Below are 18,655 nucleotides of genomic sequence, written 5' to 3' on the forward strand. Positions count from 1 at the left end.
CCAGCAATGTGAGGGATAGGGAAGGCATCACAGAATAGGAAGGGGGCAGGGATCCTGTGCACATCTCCTTGAATGTGAGGGTGTTACCTGTCACTTCTATGTTGTTGGGAAACCAGGGCACAGTACCCAGCCTGTCTCATGGAAGACCTTCCCCACCCCACAGCCTTTGCTTCAGCCAAAGCTGATCAGAAGGATTTAACAAAAAGGAATGAAAAGGCAGTAGGAGACACACCTAAACCCCAGAACAAGGGTGCCAGGATTAAGGAATCTTCCTTAGCCTCATCTGCATCAAAGATGGGATAGGGAGGCATCGCTGTTAGCATACAGAATAGAGGAGAGATTCCAAAGCAAGAACCGCATGGAACTCTGGGACCAGAAAAGCAGGGAAGCACCGCGGGGGGGGGGGGGGGGGGAAGAATCACTGCTCTAGATGTTAATGAACCTGCCTGCCCACACCCCTCTCAATAGTTATCAGACCAGTTCTAGTAATAAATCCTTCATTGGTATCCAAAATAGTAAAGCTCCCTAACTGCATTGTGAGCTCCCTCCAAGGACCACCACCCATAGCCAGGAATGATCAGGTCCTATTGTCTAGCCTGAACAAAACTTTGGTGTACTCCCTTGAGCCATCAGTTCACCCATAAACAAATCTAGTGTGTTGTTTCCCTACAAAAACCCCTACTTGTGCTCAAGTGTTCTGATCCCTGGATCCAAAAATCAGCATCAGTTCCATTGGGACTTCATCTTCTCTTGACTGCATGTGCTCGGGGGCTCTGCCTGTCTCCAGCAGGACACTCAGCTACCACCACCACTTGGAACCCCCAATCGATTCAAGCTTCACAGAGTTGTGAGAACCCATCTCTCTCTCTCTCTAGGTATATCCTTCTGACCCTGACTTGAGTGAGCAGTTATAGTTTTCTAAACCTGACCTTTATAATCAAATTTAAGTTAGATTTAATATTATAACTCTTATTTGTTTGGCTTCCCTATGGTTATTACCTGGCAATAAATAACTTTCATGGTTACACTATTTGCTTCTCTCCCCCATGGATGTTTTTTGGCTTCCTCATTTGCCCTGCAGCAACGCTCCTCGTACCTAAGCTAAAGATCCCTGCAGCACCCAAAAATCCTGTGCGGTTTGCTCATCAAGTGGGTTACTACCAGAACAATTGTAACATGGAAGTGGGGCTAGGGACATGCTGAACCTGGGACATATGAGGGTAGCAGCTGGATGGGATGTTTGTCCACTGCTATGCCTGCCCTGCCCATAACATATAAAGTGAACGGGTGTAGTGTCTAAATTGAGGGTGGGCATACATTCAGCTATTTGGTCACAGTAGTTGGAGCTTGTCTTCATATTCACTGCAGCATACTTCCCTGCTACATTGTGTGATTCCTTGTTTGTAGTGATACTTTTGCACAGTTATTTGGTCAAAAGAGGTCATTGCAGTCTGAATGTAAAGAGTGAACAGGAATCACTGAACATGTCTGTTCTGTAATGTGTTTTTAATTTAAATGTTCCTTTTAATTACAAATCCTAGCTTGGTTTTATAACAGGGTAGCAACTCTTCATGGCAAAATGAAACTGCCTTTAGCACAACCTGGCTTGGCGCATTCCTACTCGCCCCTACCCATATCTCTTCGCCATCAGATTTGCAGTAGTCCCCTCACAGTGGTATCCCAGTGACAGAACTGCAATGACTGCTGTTTGCATACTCTCTATCCCCTCCCCCTACTTGTTTCTGTTACGTTTATGCAGAACTTTAAACAAAAAGGACAGTCTTGCTTTTTCAGTTACAGGAATGCATGAACTAGGCCCAGTCTGCCTCTTTTTGACTGAGCAAACAAGTCCTGGTGGTGATTTACCACATAGCTCTCTGTATCCCAGACATCTGACTGTGGTCAGCCAGGTGGCGGAAAACAATTCGACTAAGCCTCCAGCGCCGCTTCACGCCTCGTGGACGGGATGTCAGGACACATCTATTCCGGATCCTCACAGGGCAGCTGTCACGTGGCAGGGCAGCAATCTCTTTATCAGCTATTTCCTGGAGCCAAAGGAAGGGGCAATTACACACACAGAAGTTGCTATGCTGTATTTTGCCCAAGGTTAGGTTTTCTAAGGCAGTTTAGTGAAGGGGGTAGTGATGGATAGGCCTGAAGGCTCCCTTACCCACACAGCACAGGTACCAGCATATGCCTCCTTCCTACCCTGGAGCCATCACCTCTCCACTAATGAGAGGGCAGTTTGCTCTCCAGGCTCTTCTAGGTCCTCTCTCTTCAGACTTCCCATGGAATTTAATGGCTCTACTTGCTGGATGAGGACCCTGCTCCATTAGGAACTGAAAAGTGTCCTCATGCATTTCACACAAGTCACTGAACTGTCCAGTTGGACAATTACAACTTGTCAATAGTGTCTCTGTTAGAGGGTGGGCTGGCCTTCTACGGGAGTTGGGCTCAGCCCCACCTGTTTCATGTTAGCTATCTCCCCAGCGGAGAGGCTTCCAGGCAGATGAAGGAGTCTGCTCAGTTGAGGGGAGAGAGAGACCTACTACGAGCAGGACAATTCTTGCAGGGGGACCCAGTGTCAGAAGAGATTGAGGAAGATGTCTCAACTCCAGCCAGAAGGAAGGACCTGTCTGGAGCAACCTGCATGGAGGGACAGGAAGCTGTAAGAAAAAGAGGCTTGAAAAAAGCAGCAGGAGTTGGGTTTGACAAAGAACTGTTGAGCCCAGCAAAGGGCTGTGAAACTGATAGTCAGGGAGAGGCTTGTTTTGAAGTAAGTTGACACTTGAACTGTAATGTTTTTATATCCCAAACTCCAAGAAGAGGTATTTGATTCAGAAGAATTTGGGTATAGTCACACTGGGAAAAGCCAAAACAGGAAAACTGAGGCAGTGGCAGGGTCTAATGCTGGATCAGTTAAATGGTGTTGCATTCAATTACTGTTTCCCTGAGGCTTGCAGTACCCTTGCAAAACTTCTACTAAAAAGGCCATGTGATCTCAAAGGGACAAAAGGGCAAGAAACTGCACAGATGACCTACTTCTGTTTCTTACCTTTGCAGAGTTAGTGTAACTGTATGTTTTATCTTCAAACCAGATGCTTCAGGGCTTTATGTACAAAGCCTAATACTTTCAAACAACCCTAGAAGAGCAAGCCAGTGCAACCACATTGGGGAGTGAAGGTAGGTAGTTAGGGAAACAAGTCTTTAAGGAAATAAATTTCAAGCCACAATTTGTCATAGATAGCAAAAAAATAAATAAAAAATAGTGTCCTTTAAATTAGCAAATTAAATGTAAACTGCCATTTTTCGATAGGGAGTTTGTAGCATCAGCTTTTGGAGGCTGTAAGAAGCTGTTATATTTTCCACATCACAGCTACAACAGATAGACAAGTCTGATTTGTACACTGAAGTTGCTCAGAATTAACTGGTGCCTTTCTGATGCTACTCAAAGAGTTTCTGAAAGGCACATATCTGGAGTCTGTTGCTTAAGTGTTTCGTTAGAGCCCAAGTACCATGTTGTGGAAAGCAACAGCACAGATCTTGTTTTCCATGCTCTTTTTCCCTACTTCTGAAGACTAGCAGGGGCACTAGAATGACAAGGGAATTCTACACAGTTCATTTCCCCACCTGAAGTCACATTCACTACTACAGTAGCTAGCTGTGACTCTGAAAGATGACCACCACCAGCTGGGGAACAGCATGAGCAAATAAACCAACAGCAATCCTTGTTTTTATATAAAATGTCCACCGCAGGCTGATGCTACCTTAATGTTGGTGGGTGAATATGGCATGTAAAGGCCAGCTCATAGCAGTGAGTACAATTCATGCTATATCTCACTCAGAAGGGTAGGTAAAGCTATCCCTGTAAAGGAAACTCCACAGAAAATGTAGAGAGACTGAAAACAGGACACAATGAGAATGTTCCCCATGAGGTATCAATTGTTCCTTTGGTCTGAATAATTTCTAGAGGAAATGAGTTTATATGCTAGTTATATGAGCAACCACCCAGAAAATACTAGAGCACTTACTCATTCAGAGAAGTCAGAAGGTTTTCTACTACAAATCAACCCTTTCTGCACCCCTTTAACAAACCAGCCAGAGCAGAATCCTAACTTATTCCCATGATCACCCCTCACAGCAGCAGCTCGGGTGCATCATTTCCTGGTAAGTCTATAAAGAAGATTGCTAGCTTTATTTTAGAATATAAGTAAAGATTCCAGACAAACAACTGCTGAAGACAGAGTTCTGAGGGGAAGTCTTGCTGCTTGTTCTCTCAGTCCCTCATTGGTTTGAGTTAGCATCTCCTGTTGTAAACACTGGCACTGGGAAATAAGGAAATTGATGGCTCAGCCAGGGGAAAAAGCTACTTCCAGCAGAATGTTTTAACTTAAGAGTCAGATCAGCAGCACTTACCTTTTTCCTTCTATCCCCCCTCTAGCAATTTCTATAGCCCTGGTGATACCTGCTGGCTGCATTAGGGTTTTCAGATGTATTGGCTGAGGTAGTGGTGACTAGACAATAAAAATCCCGAAATTATATCTAAAGGTCCTGATCCTGGAAAGACTTGTAAAAGTCTAATTTTAACAGTGCACAATAGTGTTGAAATCAATGGGACTACTTAAATATTTGAGATTAAGCATATAGGGAAGTCTTTGCAGGATCATGCCCCAAGATTTTAAAGTAGTGTGGGAGCAGAAATCAGCCTGGATGTACAGGATTTCTTTAGGAACTAAACCTCTGGTGAGCAAAACTATGGGGCACACCCCCCTAGGGGGGCATGGAGGAATGTTCAGGACTGAGTGGCAATGCCAGACAGCTTGTGCCAGCCCCCTTGGGGGCAGGGAGGGAGCACCTCCACCTCCACCCCCAAGTACCTCAGTGGGCCACCTAGCCTGTGGGTCAGTGTGCCGTGCCAATTTCTGCTCCCAGCATCCTCTGCACAGAGTGCTGGCTCCACCCCCCAGCTGAAAACCAAAGAGAGGCAGGGGCAGATATTGGCCCTGCCCTAGCGGTGCAGCATGTCTGCAAGGTAGAAGCAGCCTGCAGCTGAGGAAGCCTTGGCTGTGCAGTAATGGAGGAGGGAGGCAGAGACAGATTCCATTAATGGTAAGTGGGGGCATGACTCGAAAAGTATGCGCACCACTGAATTAGATAGTGAACCTCCCATACCTGAAAGGGAAATGGCCCTCAAATTCATCCATTAGTGACAGTTACAGAAGGAAAAACAAGACTGTAGGAACATTCATAGGAACAATTAAGCTGTTCACTGTACCTCTGCAGGACATAACCACTTCCTGCTCTAATACCTCTGACTTCTGATTTTAGCAGTGGCAAAGGAGTTCCACCCAAGAGATTTTATTTCTCTTGAGAATGAGCCAAAAAGGACATGGCTCTGGAGCTGAGTATCAATACTAAGTAGATAGCTACATGATGTGAAGTGAGCTTGTGAACTAAATGGATGCAAGTATTCTAGACTGACCCCCCCAGAATCTGAAGCCTGGCATTGGCTGCACAATTAGATTCATACAAAGTAGCTTGTGATGCTCAGAGAATGCTGCAGCAGCAGCAATGTGGGTGCACATACCTTCTACCTGAAGAGTTATGGTCCTGCAGGAAAGTACAAATGGACTTTACTTTACCTGCAGTTCTTTAGGCAAGATGTTGTTTTTTCGGAGAGCGTTGATTCGCAACCTCTCATCTGCATATTCATAAGCCATCTTCCGTCTCTTTACATCACGCAGCATCCTCCAGTCCACGTAGTAACCCCGCACCTGCCCTCTACAGGGCAAGGGGAATATCTGACAAAGGGGAAAATATAAAGGTTAAATCTAAAGCTTCCAGTATTTTATCACTCACTCAACTCCAAATATTGCTTATTCTAATTTACTCTTTCTAGACTCTACCTCATTTGGATTCAATCACTGCTTTCTCTGACTCCTCTGGTCTTCAGGCCTGACAATACTGGCAACAGTCACCCTCTTCACCCATCCAGAGAATTTTGCTGAGCTACAGGATTAATCACACCAGCTAGCTTTCTTGTTGGCCTGGCCTCAGTCATGAAATTCTATCATCTCTAAGGACACAATTGTTGACAACTGCAATCTGTCATGTTTAACAGTCAGCGTAGACCAGGACAAAGGGCTTGTCTACATCAGAAAGTTGCAGCGCTGGTGAGGGAGTTACAGCGCTGCAACTTAGGAGGTGTACACATCTGCAGGGCACCACCAGCGCTGCAACTCCCTGTTTGCAGCGCTGGCCGTACTCCCGTTTTGTCTCGGGTGTAGAGGATCCAGCGCTGGTAATGAAGTATAGACACTTACCAGCGCTTTTCTTGACCTCCGTGGAATAAGCAGGTATCCCAGCATACCTGAGGAAGCCTCTGGTAATCAAGCTGGTCTCCTTCCCCGGTTTGCTCTCGCGTTCCCCGAACCCCGAGCAAGCAGGTCTCCTTCCCTGCGGTTTGCAGGGTGGTTCGGGGAACGCGAGAGCAAACCACGGCGAAGCTGGTCTCCTTCCCCGGTTTGCTCTCTCATTCCCCGAACCCCCGAGCAAGCAGGTCTCCTTCCCTGCGGTTTGCAGGGTGGTTCGGGGAACGCGAGAGCAAACCGCAGCGAAGCTGGTCTCCTTTCCCGGTTTGCTCTCTCGTTCCCCGAACCCCCGAGCAAGCAGGTCTCCTTCCCTGCGGTTTGCAGGGTGGTTCGGGGAACGCGAGAGCAAACCGCAGCGAAGCTGGTCTCCTTTCCCGGTTTGCTCTCTCGTTCCCCGAACCCCCGAGCAAGCAGGTCTCCTTCCCTGCGGTTTGCAGGGTGGTTCGGGGAACGCGAGAGCAAACCGCGGCGAAGCTGGTCTCCTTTCCCGGTTTGCTCTCGCGTTCCCCGAACCCCCCTTGAAGCCGCCCAACAGCGCTGCAGTGTAGCCACATCTAACACCACTTGCAGCGCTGGTTGCTGTAAGTGTGGCCACTCTGCAGCGCTGGCCCTATACAGCTGTACTAATACAGCTGTAACAACCAGCGCTGCAAAATTTTAGATGTAGACATGGCCAAACTGTATGTAGTTTCAAGTGTTAACATGGCTGTTGACAGCTATGTTCAGACACAAAATTCTGTAGCACAGACAAGGCCTGCAGGATTATACATCCAAGTACAGGTGTGTTTCTTACACAGCATACAATGGAGTCTTATGATTGTCAAGATTTAAATACACAGTCCCTACTCTTAATAAAATGCCCTACTAGCACATAATACAAGGGGACTTTGATCTTGGTTAAAGCCTGTAGGCATTACTGGAATACAAATCATTATAATCATAAATAAAAGGGCTGTTAGCACCTCCTAGAACCCACAGAACAAAATCTAGTTTTAATGGCCTATACAGTTTTGATAGAGGATATATTGTGTGAGTGAGACATACATATCAAACATCCTAAAGGGCCTTTTCTATTTCTAGCTGCTAAAAAAAAACAAGGGAAGAGAGTGCATCACTAGGGATCTATCCATGAAAACAGGAGCTCTTCTCCTGCTGCTGGTTCTTCACCTGCAGTAGTCTGGAAATGCTGAGAGCCACTGTCCTAGACAACATTGCCTCTCTCTAAAGCCAAGTGGCGCACTCTGTAAAATGCTTCTCCAGACAAGCCACCAATCCTTCCCGCCTAAATTAACCAACCTGAAAAGACGGGAATACTACAATTCACCCAGGGGCGAGCGAACCTGGTGCGCTGCACTGATAGCTGCAGACCAGCTCCGGAGAGGGACATGGGCCACCAGACAGAGCCGCAGAGAGGGCACCAGGCAAAGGCACAAAGGCTGCCTAGGGAGCAAACCCGAGGCCCGGGAGCGGGCGGGAATCCCGAGGGCAGGGAGCGGGGGCGCTGGGGAGGGGAATCCCGAGGGCAGGGAGCGGGGGCGCTGGGGAGGGGAATCCCCAGGGCAGGGAGCGGGCGGGAATCCCGAGGGCAGGGAGCGGGGGCGCTGGGGAGGGGAATCCCGAGGGCAGGGAGCGGGCGGGAATCCCGAGGGCAGGGAGCGGGGGCGCTGGGGAGGGGAATCCCCAGGGCAGGGAGCGGGCGGGAATCCCGAGGCCAGGGAGCGGGGGCGCTGGGGAGGGGAATCCCGAGGGCAGGGAGCGGGCGGGAATCCCGAGGGCAGGGAGCGGGGGCGCTGGGGAGGGGAATCCCCAGGGCAGGGAGCGGGCGGGAATCCCGAGGCCAGGGAGCGGGGGCGCTGGGGAGGGGAATCCCGAAGGCAGCGAGCGGGCGGGAATCCCGAGGGCAGGGAGCGGGGGCGCTGGGGAGGGACCGAGGGGGCCAATGCGGACGGGCAGGGGGCACCGAGGAGCAGGGATCGGAGCCGGGGCAGGCACAGAGGTTGGGCTCAGCGGCCAGTCGGCGGCGGGACAGTGACCGGGGCCCGGCCCAGGGAAGTTACCAGCCCCAGCGCGAGCCCCGCGGAGTCCCCGAGCCGGGCCTGACCTGACGAGCGGCCCGCAGCGCCCAGCCCAGGACGGAAGCCGCCATCTTCCCCGTCTGGCGCATGCGCTCACAGCCACTCGCCGGGCCGGGCCGGGGGGCGGGGCGCGGCATGGGGGGAGTGAGGGTGGGCTGGGGTTTGTGGGAGGTGGAGGGGTGGTTGGGGGAGGAAGAGGAGTTGGGGAGGAAAGGCTTTGGGGGACAAGGGAGAGTTTGGGCGGATGGGTTGTTGGGGGGATTTGAGGGAGGGGTGGTTGGGGAAGGAAAGGCTTTGGGAGGGTTGGTGGAGGAAGGGAGGTTTAGGGATGAGGGAAGGGGGGTTGGAGGGAGGATGGGCTTGGGGGAAGGGGATTTAAGGGGGTTTGTGGGGAGGAAGAGGTTTGGTGGAACCAGGCAGAGCCGTGGGTTTGGATGAGAGGACACATTGTTCATTTCCCTTCTGCAGCCCAACCCCTGGCACTGCTCCTATTTCAGGCCCATAGGATGAAGCTGCTGACCCATATGACAGAGTGAAATCCACAGGAGGTGAAAGCTCCTGGCCAGGAGTGGGCGATCCTGTCCTGACTCCCCCATGAAGCCTGGAGTTCACAGCCCCAAGTGGCACCCTTCGAGCTTGTCAGTCTCTGCCAGCGTGCTCAGTGCTGTTATGAACAAAGGGGGAAACAGGCCCTGCCCCGTGGGTGATGCCCCACACAATGGGCTCAGCTAAAGAGATGAAGCCCAGAGGTGTCTGTGACAAATTAACTGTTAGACCTACGTGAGCAGCTGGGCTCCTCTGGCTAATCTAGCTAGCCATAGAGCATGCCAGGCTCCCCCATTCTCTGCTCAGACCTCCACTGCATCATTATGGGGTCACTCCTGCTTTATCTCCTCAATGTGCTGAGACTTCCCCCACACCCATGCGCAGCAGTATTGTCACCATGAATGCCGTACACAAGCTTTAGACACGGATGGCCCACTGTTCCTTATATCAGAGGAGTAGCCGTGTTAGTCTGGATCTGTAAAAGCAGCAAAGAATCCTGTGGCACCTTATAGACTAACAGACGTTTTGGAGCATGAGCTTTCGTGGGTGAATACCCACTTCGTCGGATGCATGTAGTGGAAATTTCCAGGGGCAGGTATATATATGCAAGCAAGCTAGAGATAACGAGGTTAGTTCAGTCAGGGAGGATGAGGCCCTGTCCTAGCAGTTGAGGTGTGAAAACCAAGGGAGGAGAAACTGGTTTTGTTTAATCCTGAGCTGATGGAGTCAAATTTGCAGATGAACTGAAGCTCAGCAGTTTCTCTTTGAAGTCTGGTCCTGAAGTTTTTTTGCTGCAGGATGGCCACCTTAAGATCTGCTATAGTGTGGCCAGGGAGGTTGAAGTGCTCTCCTACAGGTTTTTGTATATTGCCATTCCTAATATCTGATTTGTGTCCATTTATCCTTTTCAGTAGAGATTGTCCAGTTTAGCCAATGTACATAGCAGAGGGGCATTGCTGGCATATGATGGCGTATATTACATTGGTGAACATGCAGGTGAATGAACCGGTGATGGTGTGGCTGATCTAGTTAGGTCCTGTGATGGTGTCGCTGGTGTAGATATGTGGGCAGAGTTGGCATCGAGGTTTGTTGCATGGATTGGTTCCTGAGCAAGAGTTATTATGGTGCGGTGTGCAGTTACTGGTGAGAATATGTTTCAGGTTGGCAGGTTGTCTGTGAGCGAGGACTGGCCTGCCACCCAAGGCCTGTGAAAGTGTGGGATCATTGTCCAGGATGGGTTGTAGATCCCTGATGATGCATTGGAGGGTTTTTAGCTGGGGAGTGTATGTGATGGCCAGTGGAGTCCTGTTGATTTCTTTCTTTGGTTTGTCTTGCAGTAGGAGGCTTCTGGGTACACATCTGGCTCTGTTGCTCTGTTTCCTTATTTCCTCATGCGGGTATTGTAGTTTTGAGAATGCTTGATGGAGATTTTATAGGTGTTGGTCTCTATCTGAAGGGTTAGAGTAGATGCGGTTGTTCCTCAGTGCTTGGCTGTAGACAATGGATCGTGTGATGTGCCTGGGATGGAAGCTGGAGGCATGAAGGTAGGCATAGCGGTCGGTAGGTTTTCGGTATAGGGTGGTGTTAATGTGACCATCACTTATTTGCACCGTGGTGTCTAGGGAGTGGACCTCCCGTGTAGATTGGTCCAGGCTGAGATTGATGGTGGGGTGGAAGCTGTTGAAATTGTGGTGGAATTTTTCCAGAGTCTCCTTTCCATGGGTCCAGATGATGAAGATGTCATCAATGTAGCGTGGGTAGAGAAGGGGCATGCGTGGACGAGAGCTGAGGAAGTGTTGTTCCAGGTCAGCCATAAAAATATTGGCATATTGTGGGGCCATGCGGGTGCCCATAGTGGTGCCACAGATCTGGAGATATATATTGTCATCAAATTTGAAATAGTTGTGTGTGAGGATAAGGGCACAGAGCTCAGCAGCCAGTTGTGCTGTGGCATTTTCAATGGTTACACTATGTAGGAACTTCATCACCATGCTGATGTCAGTCTGAATAAATACCTCCCTCATTAGATTAAACTGGTAGCCTTTGCAAAACCTCAGGTTAAGCCTTTGTACAGAGCACAAGGATCTGATGTTGGGAGGGGAGAGCTTGTACAAATGATGGGGATGGAGTTCCAGCAGGAAAATATGATGCAGTGTGATTAAGCAATACATCACACAATGCGGTCGCTTTCCATTTAACTATGTCTGTGGTGCATGTCCATAATTACTACACATTTGGTTTATCTATCAGTCTGTTTTTCTCATCTCTCTCCTTCTGTCTCTCAAGCTGCCTCTTCATCTGCCTGGCTTTTCATAGGTCTGATTCTTGGTTTTTAGTAGCTAATTTACAGTGGCAAGATTTCACACCACCTCAGCTCACAAATTTTGATTAAGTACATGTGGTTTACAGCCAAAAGAACAATCATGATCCTCTCACCAATGAAAAATGACTGGGAAATTCTGCATGTGCAGTGTGTTTCTTCCTATACGATAGTGCCTCAAAAGAATAACTGCCTTTTGCACTGTGTGGAATCTCAATCAAGGTGGGTTAAAATAACTTTTTGCTGCAGTAAACAAAGTTGTGACTTCAGGTGAAACTTATGTCGGGCTCTTCACTTTGAATTCAACCTCTTGATGAAATTAACAATTCATATCTACTGGCTGGAGCATCCAAAAAGTCTTGCCTTTGAAATTATCTCCTTTCACAGGCCTGACATGCTGCCTTTTGTCCATGTGACAGTCTGAGCAGAGGCAGAGGGGTTGTAATGCGTTACAATAGAAACACAGTTTCTTGCAGTTTGAGTCCTGGGGATTGAAGTCTCTTTATGCACAGCAGAATCAGTAACATAATGAACCCTGCCAAAGAACATCAACCGTGTCCATGTCCTAAAGAGACTGATTTTATAGTTGAGAGGATAGTTCAGCCTCCAGAGCCTGTTATATCCTTGGTCTCCCTGCCAACCTCAGTGCTACTTGTGGTGGATGGTTTCTGTCATGTGGACATCTGTCCTCTAGGCACTGGACTGAGACCACTAACTCACATCACATAGGCAACCAAAGTGCCATAATATGGTAGCAATTTTCAGTCACTACTCACCTGAGATGGCTTAGGACCAGCAACCCAGAGATGTAAGGCTCTGGGCTAAATCCTGGCCCAGGCGCTGGCCCCTTTGCACTGCTTGCAGAGTAAAGCAGTGAGAATGCTGACCTAAGAGGGTAATCGAGGTTTGGTATAGGAGACACTACAGCTTTTCTTACATCAAATGAAGATTCCCCTACACTGAGGGAATCCCCCAGTACCTGAGGAGCACAAAGCTCTAAAAATACAGGATAGCCAGGCTCTTGGTCTGTAACTCATTTATTAGCAGTTTGTTGTGAGTATCTGATACTAAAAACTCAAGCTATGTGCATCTGAGCAGCTAAGTTACATGGTGTGTTTCTGGTCCCTGACAGGCTGAATGGAATGCTTAAAATCAAGTTTCTGGTGCTTGCAGGAAGAATGAAAAATTTGCTTTTCACAGATATTCTCAAGTATTTGCTTGAATTCTCTGTTTTTGAAAATCTGCTGGCCAGTGAGCTCATTTGCTAGAATATTTATGAAATGCAAATGCAAAAAGGGACACAGACATAGCCAAAGAGATTTTGTTTAAAAAAAATAAATCAGTAATTGTGCATTGTTTTTTGTAGCATTTGACGTGCTTTTATCCTTGAGCAGCTGCTGGGGGAGCTAGTGAGTTCAGATGGAAAATGGACAGAGGTGAGTGTGGGAGGTGCTTTGTGTGATGAATCATAGAATATCAGGGCTGGAAGGGACCTCAGGAGGTCATCTAGTCCAACCCCCTGCTCAAAGCAGGACCAATTCCCAACTAAATCATCCCAGCCAGGGCTTTGTCAAGCCTGACCTTAAAAACCTCTAAGGAAGGAGATTCTACCACCTACCTAGGTAACCCATTCCAGTGCTTCACCACTCTCCGACTGAAAAAGTTTTTCCTTATATCCAACCTAAACCTCTCCCACTGCAACTTGAGACCATTACGCCTTGTTCTGTCATCTGCTACCACTGAGAACAGTCTAGATCCATCCACTTGGGAACCCCCTTTCAGGTAGTTGAAAGCAGCTATCAAATCCCCCCTCATTCTTGATGAGTATGATCCTGGGGAGGGGGATATATAAGGAGACTGATGCCAGATTAAAGGTATAAAGTGGGGCTGTCAAGCTATTTAAAAAAATGAATTGTGATTAATTGCACTTTTAAACAATCATAGAATACCGTTTATTTAAATATTTTGGGATGTTTTCTACATTTTCAAATATATTGATTTCAGTTACAACACAGAATACAAAGTGTACAGTGTTCACTTAATATTTATTTTTATTACGAATATTTGCACTGTAAACAACAAAAGAAATCGTATTTGTCAATTCACTTAATAAAAGTACTGTGCAGATGCGTACAGTCTAATGCACACATGCTGCGAACGCTGCTGAACTAACAGAATGATGATTGCACAACTGGCAGGGCATGTAGGAATCATGCAGGATATTTGCTATCCTGTACACATTCCTGACATATTGGCTATAACAGTGTGGGGAAGGCTCCATAATTCCCAAGTACTGTATATTGCCCTCTGACTTTACTAAATTAGTGATTTAAAAATATTTCTTGTTAAAAAGCAAGTTATCTGCTCACAAACCTCAGATCCAAATTCTCCTCCCCAATCTAGCTCCTTTATACTGCTCACAAGATGCAACGGGGCCAAGGTGGGGCAGGAGGGGGCATGTCTGAAGCCATACTGCTGTGCTCCAGCAATTCTTAGCTGGGCAGGGCCTGCTTTAGGCCTATTCCACCAATTCCCCCGAATCGGGCCCCGTGCCTAAGAGAGCCCTGCGCCCAGTGAGAATCCCTTCCCTGGCTAGAGGCACCTTTTTAATTTTTACTCACCTGGCGGCGCTCCGGGTCTTCAGCAGCACTTCGGCAGCAGGTCCTTAGCTCGCTCTGGGTCTTCGGCAGCGGGTCCTTTGCTTTCTCTGGGTCTTTGGCGGCAGGTCCTTCAGTGCCGCCGAAGACCTGGAGTGAGTGAAGGACCCGCCGCCGAAGTGCCACCGAAGACTCGGAGCACCGGCCGGTGAGTACAAGCCCCACGTGTTTTTTTACATGTGTGGTGTTTTTTTTAAAGTGATCTCTGCCGGGGCCCCGTCGAAACTGTTCAAATTGGGCCCCTCACTTCCTAAAGCTGGCCCTGATTGCCAGCTAGTGAAAGTTACAAAAGCCCCCATGCTAGAGCTGGAGCTGCTCAGGGGAAAGAATCAGGGAACTGTAGCCTCTTACAGTTGGTATGGTTAGTTCCATCTTTTCATGTTCTCTGTATGTATAAATATCTTCTTGCTGTATGTTCCAGTCTATGCATCCGATGAAGTGGGCTGTAGCCCAAGAAAGCTTATGCTCAAATAAATTTGTTAGTCTCTAAGGTGCCACAAGTACTCCTTGCAGATACAGACTAACATGGCTGCTACTCTGAAACCTGAGAACTGTAGCTGGATCTCTGATAGTCATACTCCTCTTCCTCTGCCCTGGGCAGAGCTCAGCACAGGAAAGACTCTGCCCCTGAACATTATTGTTTTATTTTCTCCAATAGTTTGAGACTAATACAGTTTGTCATGGATATAAAGCATAACATCATGGGGTGAATACTGCTCTCAAAGCAGTCTGATGGATTGTGATTCTGATGTTCTCTGCCTATGTGGGCATAGCCCGTTGGAGTTCTCAGATCAAGTTGAGATCCATCGTGCCTATCAAAAAGCACAGTTTTGCCTTTTCCTGGAATTCTCTTGGAGTCCTTTCTGCTCTCCTGTTGCAGCAACCATTTGGAAAAAGCAAATACAAATATGGCATATCGGAGTCCTTTAAACCAGGAGAGCCAATAGTTTATTTAATATGGATCTTCAGGGTGTCCTTTGGTATAAACTGTTATGTTGAAGTGGTTTCAGACAATGTCCAGAATCTCTTTAAAATATGACTTTGAATTCAGTTTGCCTTAGCTGACAAAGTTTCCAGAACGTTTCCCCCCCACTTCTAGCCGTCCATTGTTGGTGAGAGTTATTTATGCCAACAGCTCAGATGTGACACCTTGACTTGCAGTCATAGGGAGTGTTTGGAAAAATATGCTCAGTGTAATAAAGTGCATCATACTTTATATCAGATCCCAGCAGATGAGAGAGGAAGTGATTGATGCATGTCTATGATACTTAGTATTTGCATAGTGCCTTGTATTGCAGAGTGTTGGAATCCTCAACATCTCCATGAGGCAGGTAAGTGTGATTGGGTCAGATCATGAGCCCATTCTGAGCCAGGATGGTCCCCTACTGTAAGTTAGGGACAGCCTGCACTCTAAATTGCTCCAGCTGCCATTGGTTCTAAGAAGCGTGTGCGGTAGATGGGAATCAGCAGAGCCCTGAGACAACCTGGGCATGGCCCCCTTCTCTTCACTATGCCCCCTGTGCCAGCAATAGAAAAAGATGGTGGCATACAAACTAGGCTAGTGGAGAATTGGCCATGGCCAGCTGTGCTGGGCCTCACTTCCCTAGTGGGGAGGCATAAAGTACTGCAGAATACTGGAGGATCTGGGCCATTGTCACCATATCACGAACTGGGAAACTGATATTGAGAAAGATTAATTTACTTGTGCAAGGCCATGCAGTATGTCAGAATCAAAAAGGGGCTAGAATGCAGCTGCTCCTGGCTCGGAGTCCTATGCTTAGATCATTGGACCCTGCTGCCTCTGAATCAGTTCCTTGTAGGCAAAAGATCAAGTGATAATGAATAAAGAAGGCAAGAAGTAAATCCAGAGTTCCAAGCCTCAAAAATAAAAGTACCCAAGGCAGCCTCTGGTTACAATAGGGTTCAATCTGGAATACTGGAAGGAAAGTGGTATAACTTTCCCTGGCCCCGCCAAAATGGCTCCACATGTACGCAGCAGAAATCTGTCATGCTTGTGTTAGAGCCCTCTTTCCCTTGCTCCCCATTACAAACCCCTATTCCTTCAGTGGTATAGTATCATACATTAAAAAGGCCTCTGCCATTATCAAGCTTGTCATTAGTTTGTGGGTTTTCCCTAGTGCCTAACAGTTGCCAGACTCCACCCAAGAAAATGACAAAGTCTTGGAGGCTGGGTTATGTCCCTGACAAAATCTGTGTGGGCTTCAGGCTTAATTTGAGAACCATTTCAATAACATTTTCAATAATTATGTCGATACAAAGTTAGATTTTTGTTTAAAAGGCATTAAATTTTTGCAAAAAAATGGCAACATTGTTGACGTTTCCTGTGAAAAATGTGTCTGTTCTTGATACATTAGAAATTGTAGAAAACATTGAAATGGAAATAGAAATTTAGTATACCAAAAATCAGATTTTTGGAAAAAAAATTTGTATCACTTATTAAAATCTGTTTTTAAAAGATCCATTTCAAATATGAAATGAAAAGAACTGCAGCATTCTGAAAATGTTAATGAAAATGGGTGTTTATATTCAGTCAGCTCTAGTACTTCATAAGAATAATGGCTCAGGTTCTATGGAACTGTGCCAATTTACTCTAATTTAGGATTTGCCTTGTTGTAGGTATATAATTTTATTATGTGGATGATTTAAAAGAAGTGGTATCCTTAACTTTTAATTTGCTTTCTTTTAAGTACTTGAGTTTTGCAGACCATGTGATAGGTAAAGTGAATGAGGTAATATCTTTATTGGATCAGCTTCATTTTGTGAAAGAGACAAGCTTTCAAGCCCCAATGTTGTGATTTAGTCTTAACTGGTTTTGAAGTGTACTATACTTTTCCTTTTTCTGTGTTGAATACACCCAGGCCTCAGCAAAATAATGCTTTAAAAGTGCTTCTCCATATATGGGACTTCACAACAATTCTGAGATCTCTGCTCCTGTTCTTGCAAAAATATGAACATCTGCTGGTTTTTAGTCAAAATCTAAACGTAAAGGGATAGGGTCTGATAGAATGAGAGAGTGAGACACAGTGAAGAATTTTTCACCATCTCTCAAACCTTCTTTATTTCTTATGAAAAGCTCAGAAGGGAAACACCCAAGTGTCTCTATTGGCTCCTTTCATCTAGTCTGAAGGAGATTTAAACTTCCAGAGGGGAAAAGAGGCATCAGAAGCTGAGCTGGGAAGAGAAGAGCAGTTGCCAACCTTTAGCTTGCTCCAGTTTCCCATTGCAGGTGGTAGCCAAAACAGAAGGACCCTGCTGCTTATCAGACAGCTGAAGAATATCCCAGAGGTAAGGGAAACATTTTTCTACAGTTTCCTTTAGGACAAGAAATGGGAATACTCTTAGACCTTGATGAAGTATGAATAATCATTCTTTCCCCTTTTATAGCACCTTTCACCTAAAGACCTCAAAGCACTTTACAAACTCTAATGAAATAAGCCTCACAACATACCTGTGTGGCAGGTAAATGTTATTAGAATACATATTTCACAAAAAATGGTGTTTCAGTTAATATATATGTTCCAAGTTAAAAGGTTTAAACTTGCTCAGAGTGTTTTCGTTCAAAGAAACAAATATCTAGAGTGAAATGCTGTCTCCATAGAAGTCAATGAGAGTTGCCATTGACTTCAGTGGAGTCAGGATTTCACTCCTAGACTGGTTATTTCAGGATCTGTTGTGTTCTTTACACTTTCTATTTCAGACACTAATTTCTATGATTTTTTTGGTTTTAAAAGGCTTTTCCTCTTGTCATGGGTTCATACTAAGGTTGTTTATCCATATATTTACAAATTACGACTGCAACACAAACTAATAACAAAATGCTTGATATATAAATTATCTACCTGCTCAACAGCCTTTTCATGCCTTACAGTGCACATGTCATTTCACAGACTCCATAGGGCCAAATTATTTGAAGCTCTTTATCATCAGGTCAAATTAAATAGACTATTTTCCATAATAAATATTTTATTTATTATACTGTTTATGTCAAAAAGATGACATTCACTAGCAAAACAAAATTAAAAAAATAGACTAAAGTGATCAATTATAATAATTACAAAAATTGTGAATTATACAGCATTTTAAAAAATTCTCTTCTCTTAAAGAGAGAGATTTACTGTAATAAAATAACAATCACACGTAAAAAGCCCACCCACACACTGAATGAATAATGTAAATATCTGATTGGTAACTAATATAGATAATAAAAAGAAGCCTCGTAGCTAGTGTTACACCCTTGCTACAAAAACCTTATTATATTAAACAACTGAGTTAGAAAATAAATAAATTTTAAAAAAAGCAAAGATGCAGAGATTTTCAAAGCAGTCGAGGGGATTCAGGCATAAATCTTTCATTCACACTAGTTAGGAAGCCAGGTACATACAAAAATGTAGACTTTGTAGAAGAGAAAACACATAAGAAGAAAAAGAAAGATAGATAAGCCCAAAGATTTACCTGACTGGTTTCCATTCTGTTCTCTAATCACTGAAATCATCCCAAACTTTTGTAGACTTAGGTAAAGAGTCAGTCGGTGAGTGATGTCCTTGAAAAAGGCAATAGACTCACTCAAGGAAACAGTGTAACCAAGTTGAATTCAGTTGTATTCACAGCAGAATGTGATCAGTTCATATTGTAGCTACAATAACCCAGTCCTTTTGGAGCCCAAGA

General features: G+C 45.9%; 1 protein-coding gene across 1 annotated transcript; it reads right to left on the reverse strand.

Moving 5' to 3' along the window:
- Positions 1-1,487: 1,487 nt before the first annotated feature.
- On the reverse strand, positions 1,488-8,547 carry MRPS14 (mitochondrial ribosomal protein S14). The gene is made up of 3 exons (XM_030573105.1): positions 8,473-8,547; positions 5,643-5,801; positions 1,488-2,045 (listed from the first exon to the last, which is right to left on the reverse strand). The coding sequence occupies exons 1-3, from the start codon at positions 8,533-8,535 to the stop codon at positions 1,863-1,865; spliced, it is 405 nt and encodes a 134-aa protein (XP_030428965.1). The 5' UTR covers positions 8,536-8,547; the 3' UTR covers positions 1,488-1,862.
- Between the last annotated feature and the right edge of the window lie 10,108 nt (positions 8,548-18,655).

The sequence above is a fragment of the Gopherus evgoodei genome, chromosome 8 (assembly GCF_007399415.2).
Source record: "Gopherus evgoodei ecotype Sinaloan lineage chromosome 8, rGopEvg1_v1.p, whole genome shotgun sequence".
Taxonomy (NCBI): Eukaryota; Metazoa; Chordata; order Testudines; family Testudinidae; genus Gopherus; species Gopherus evgoodei.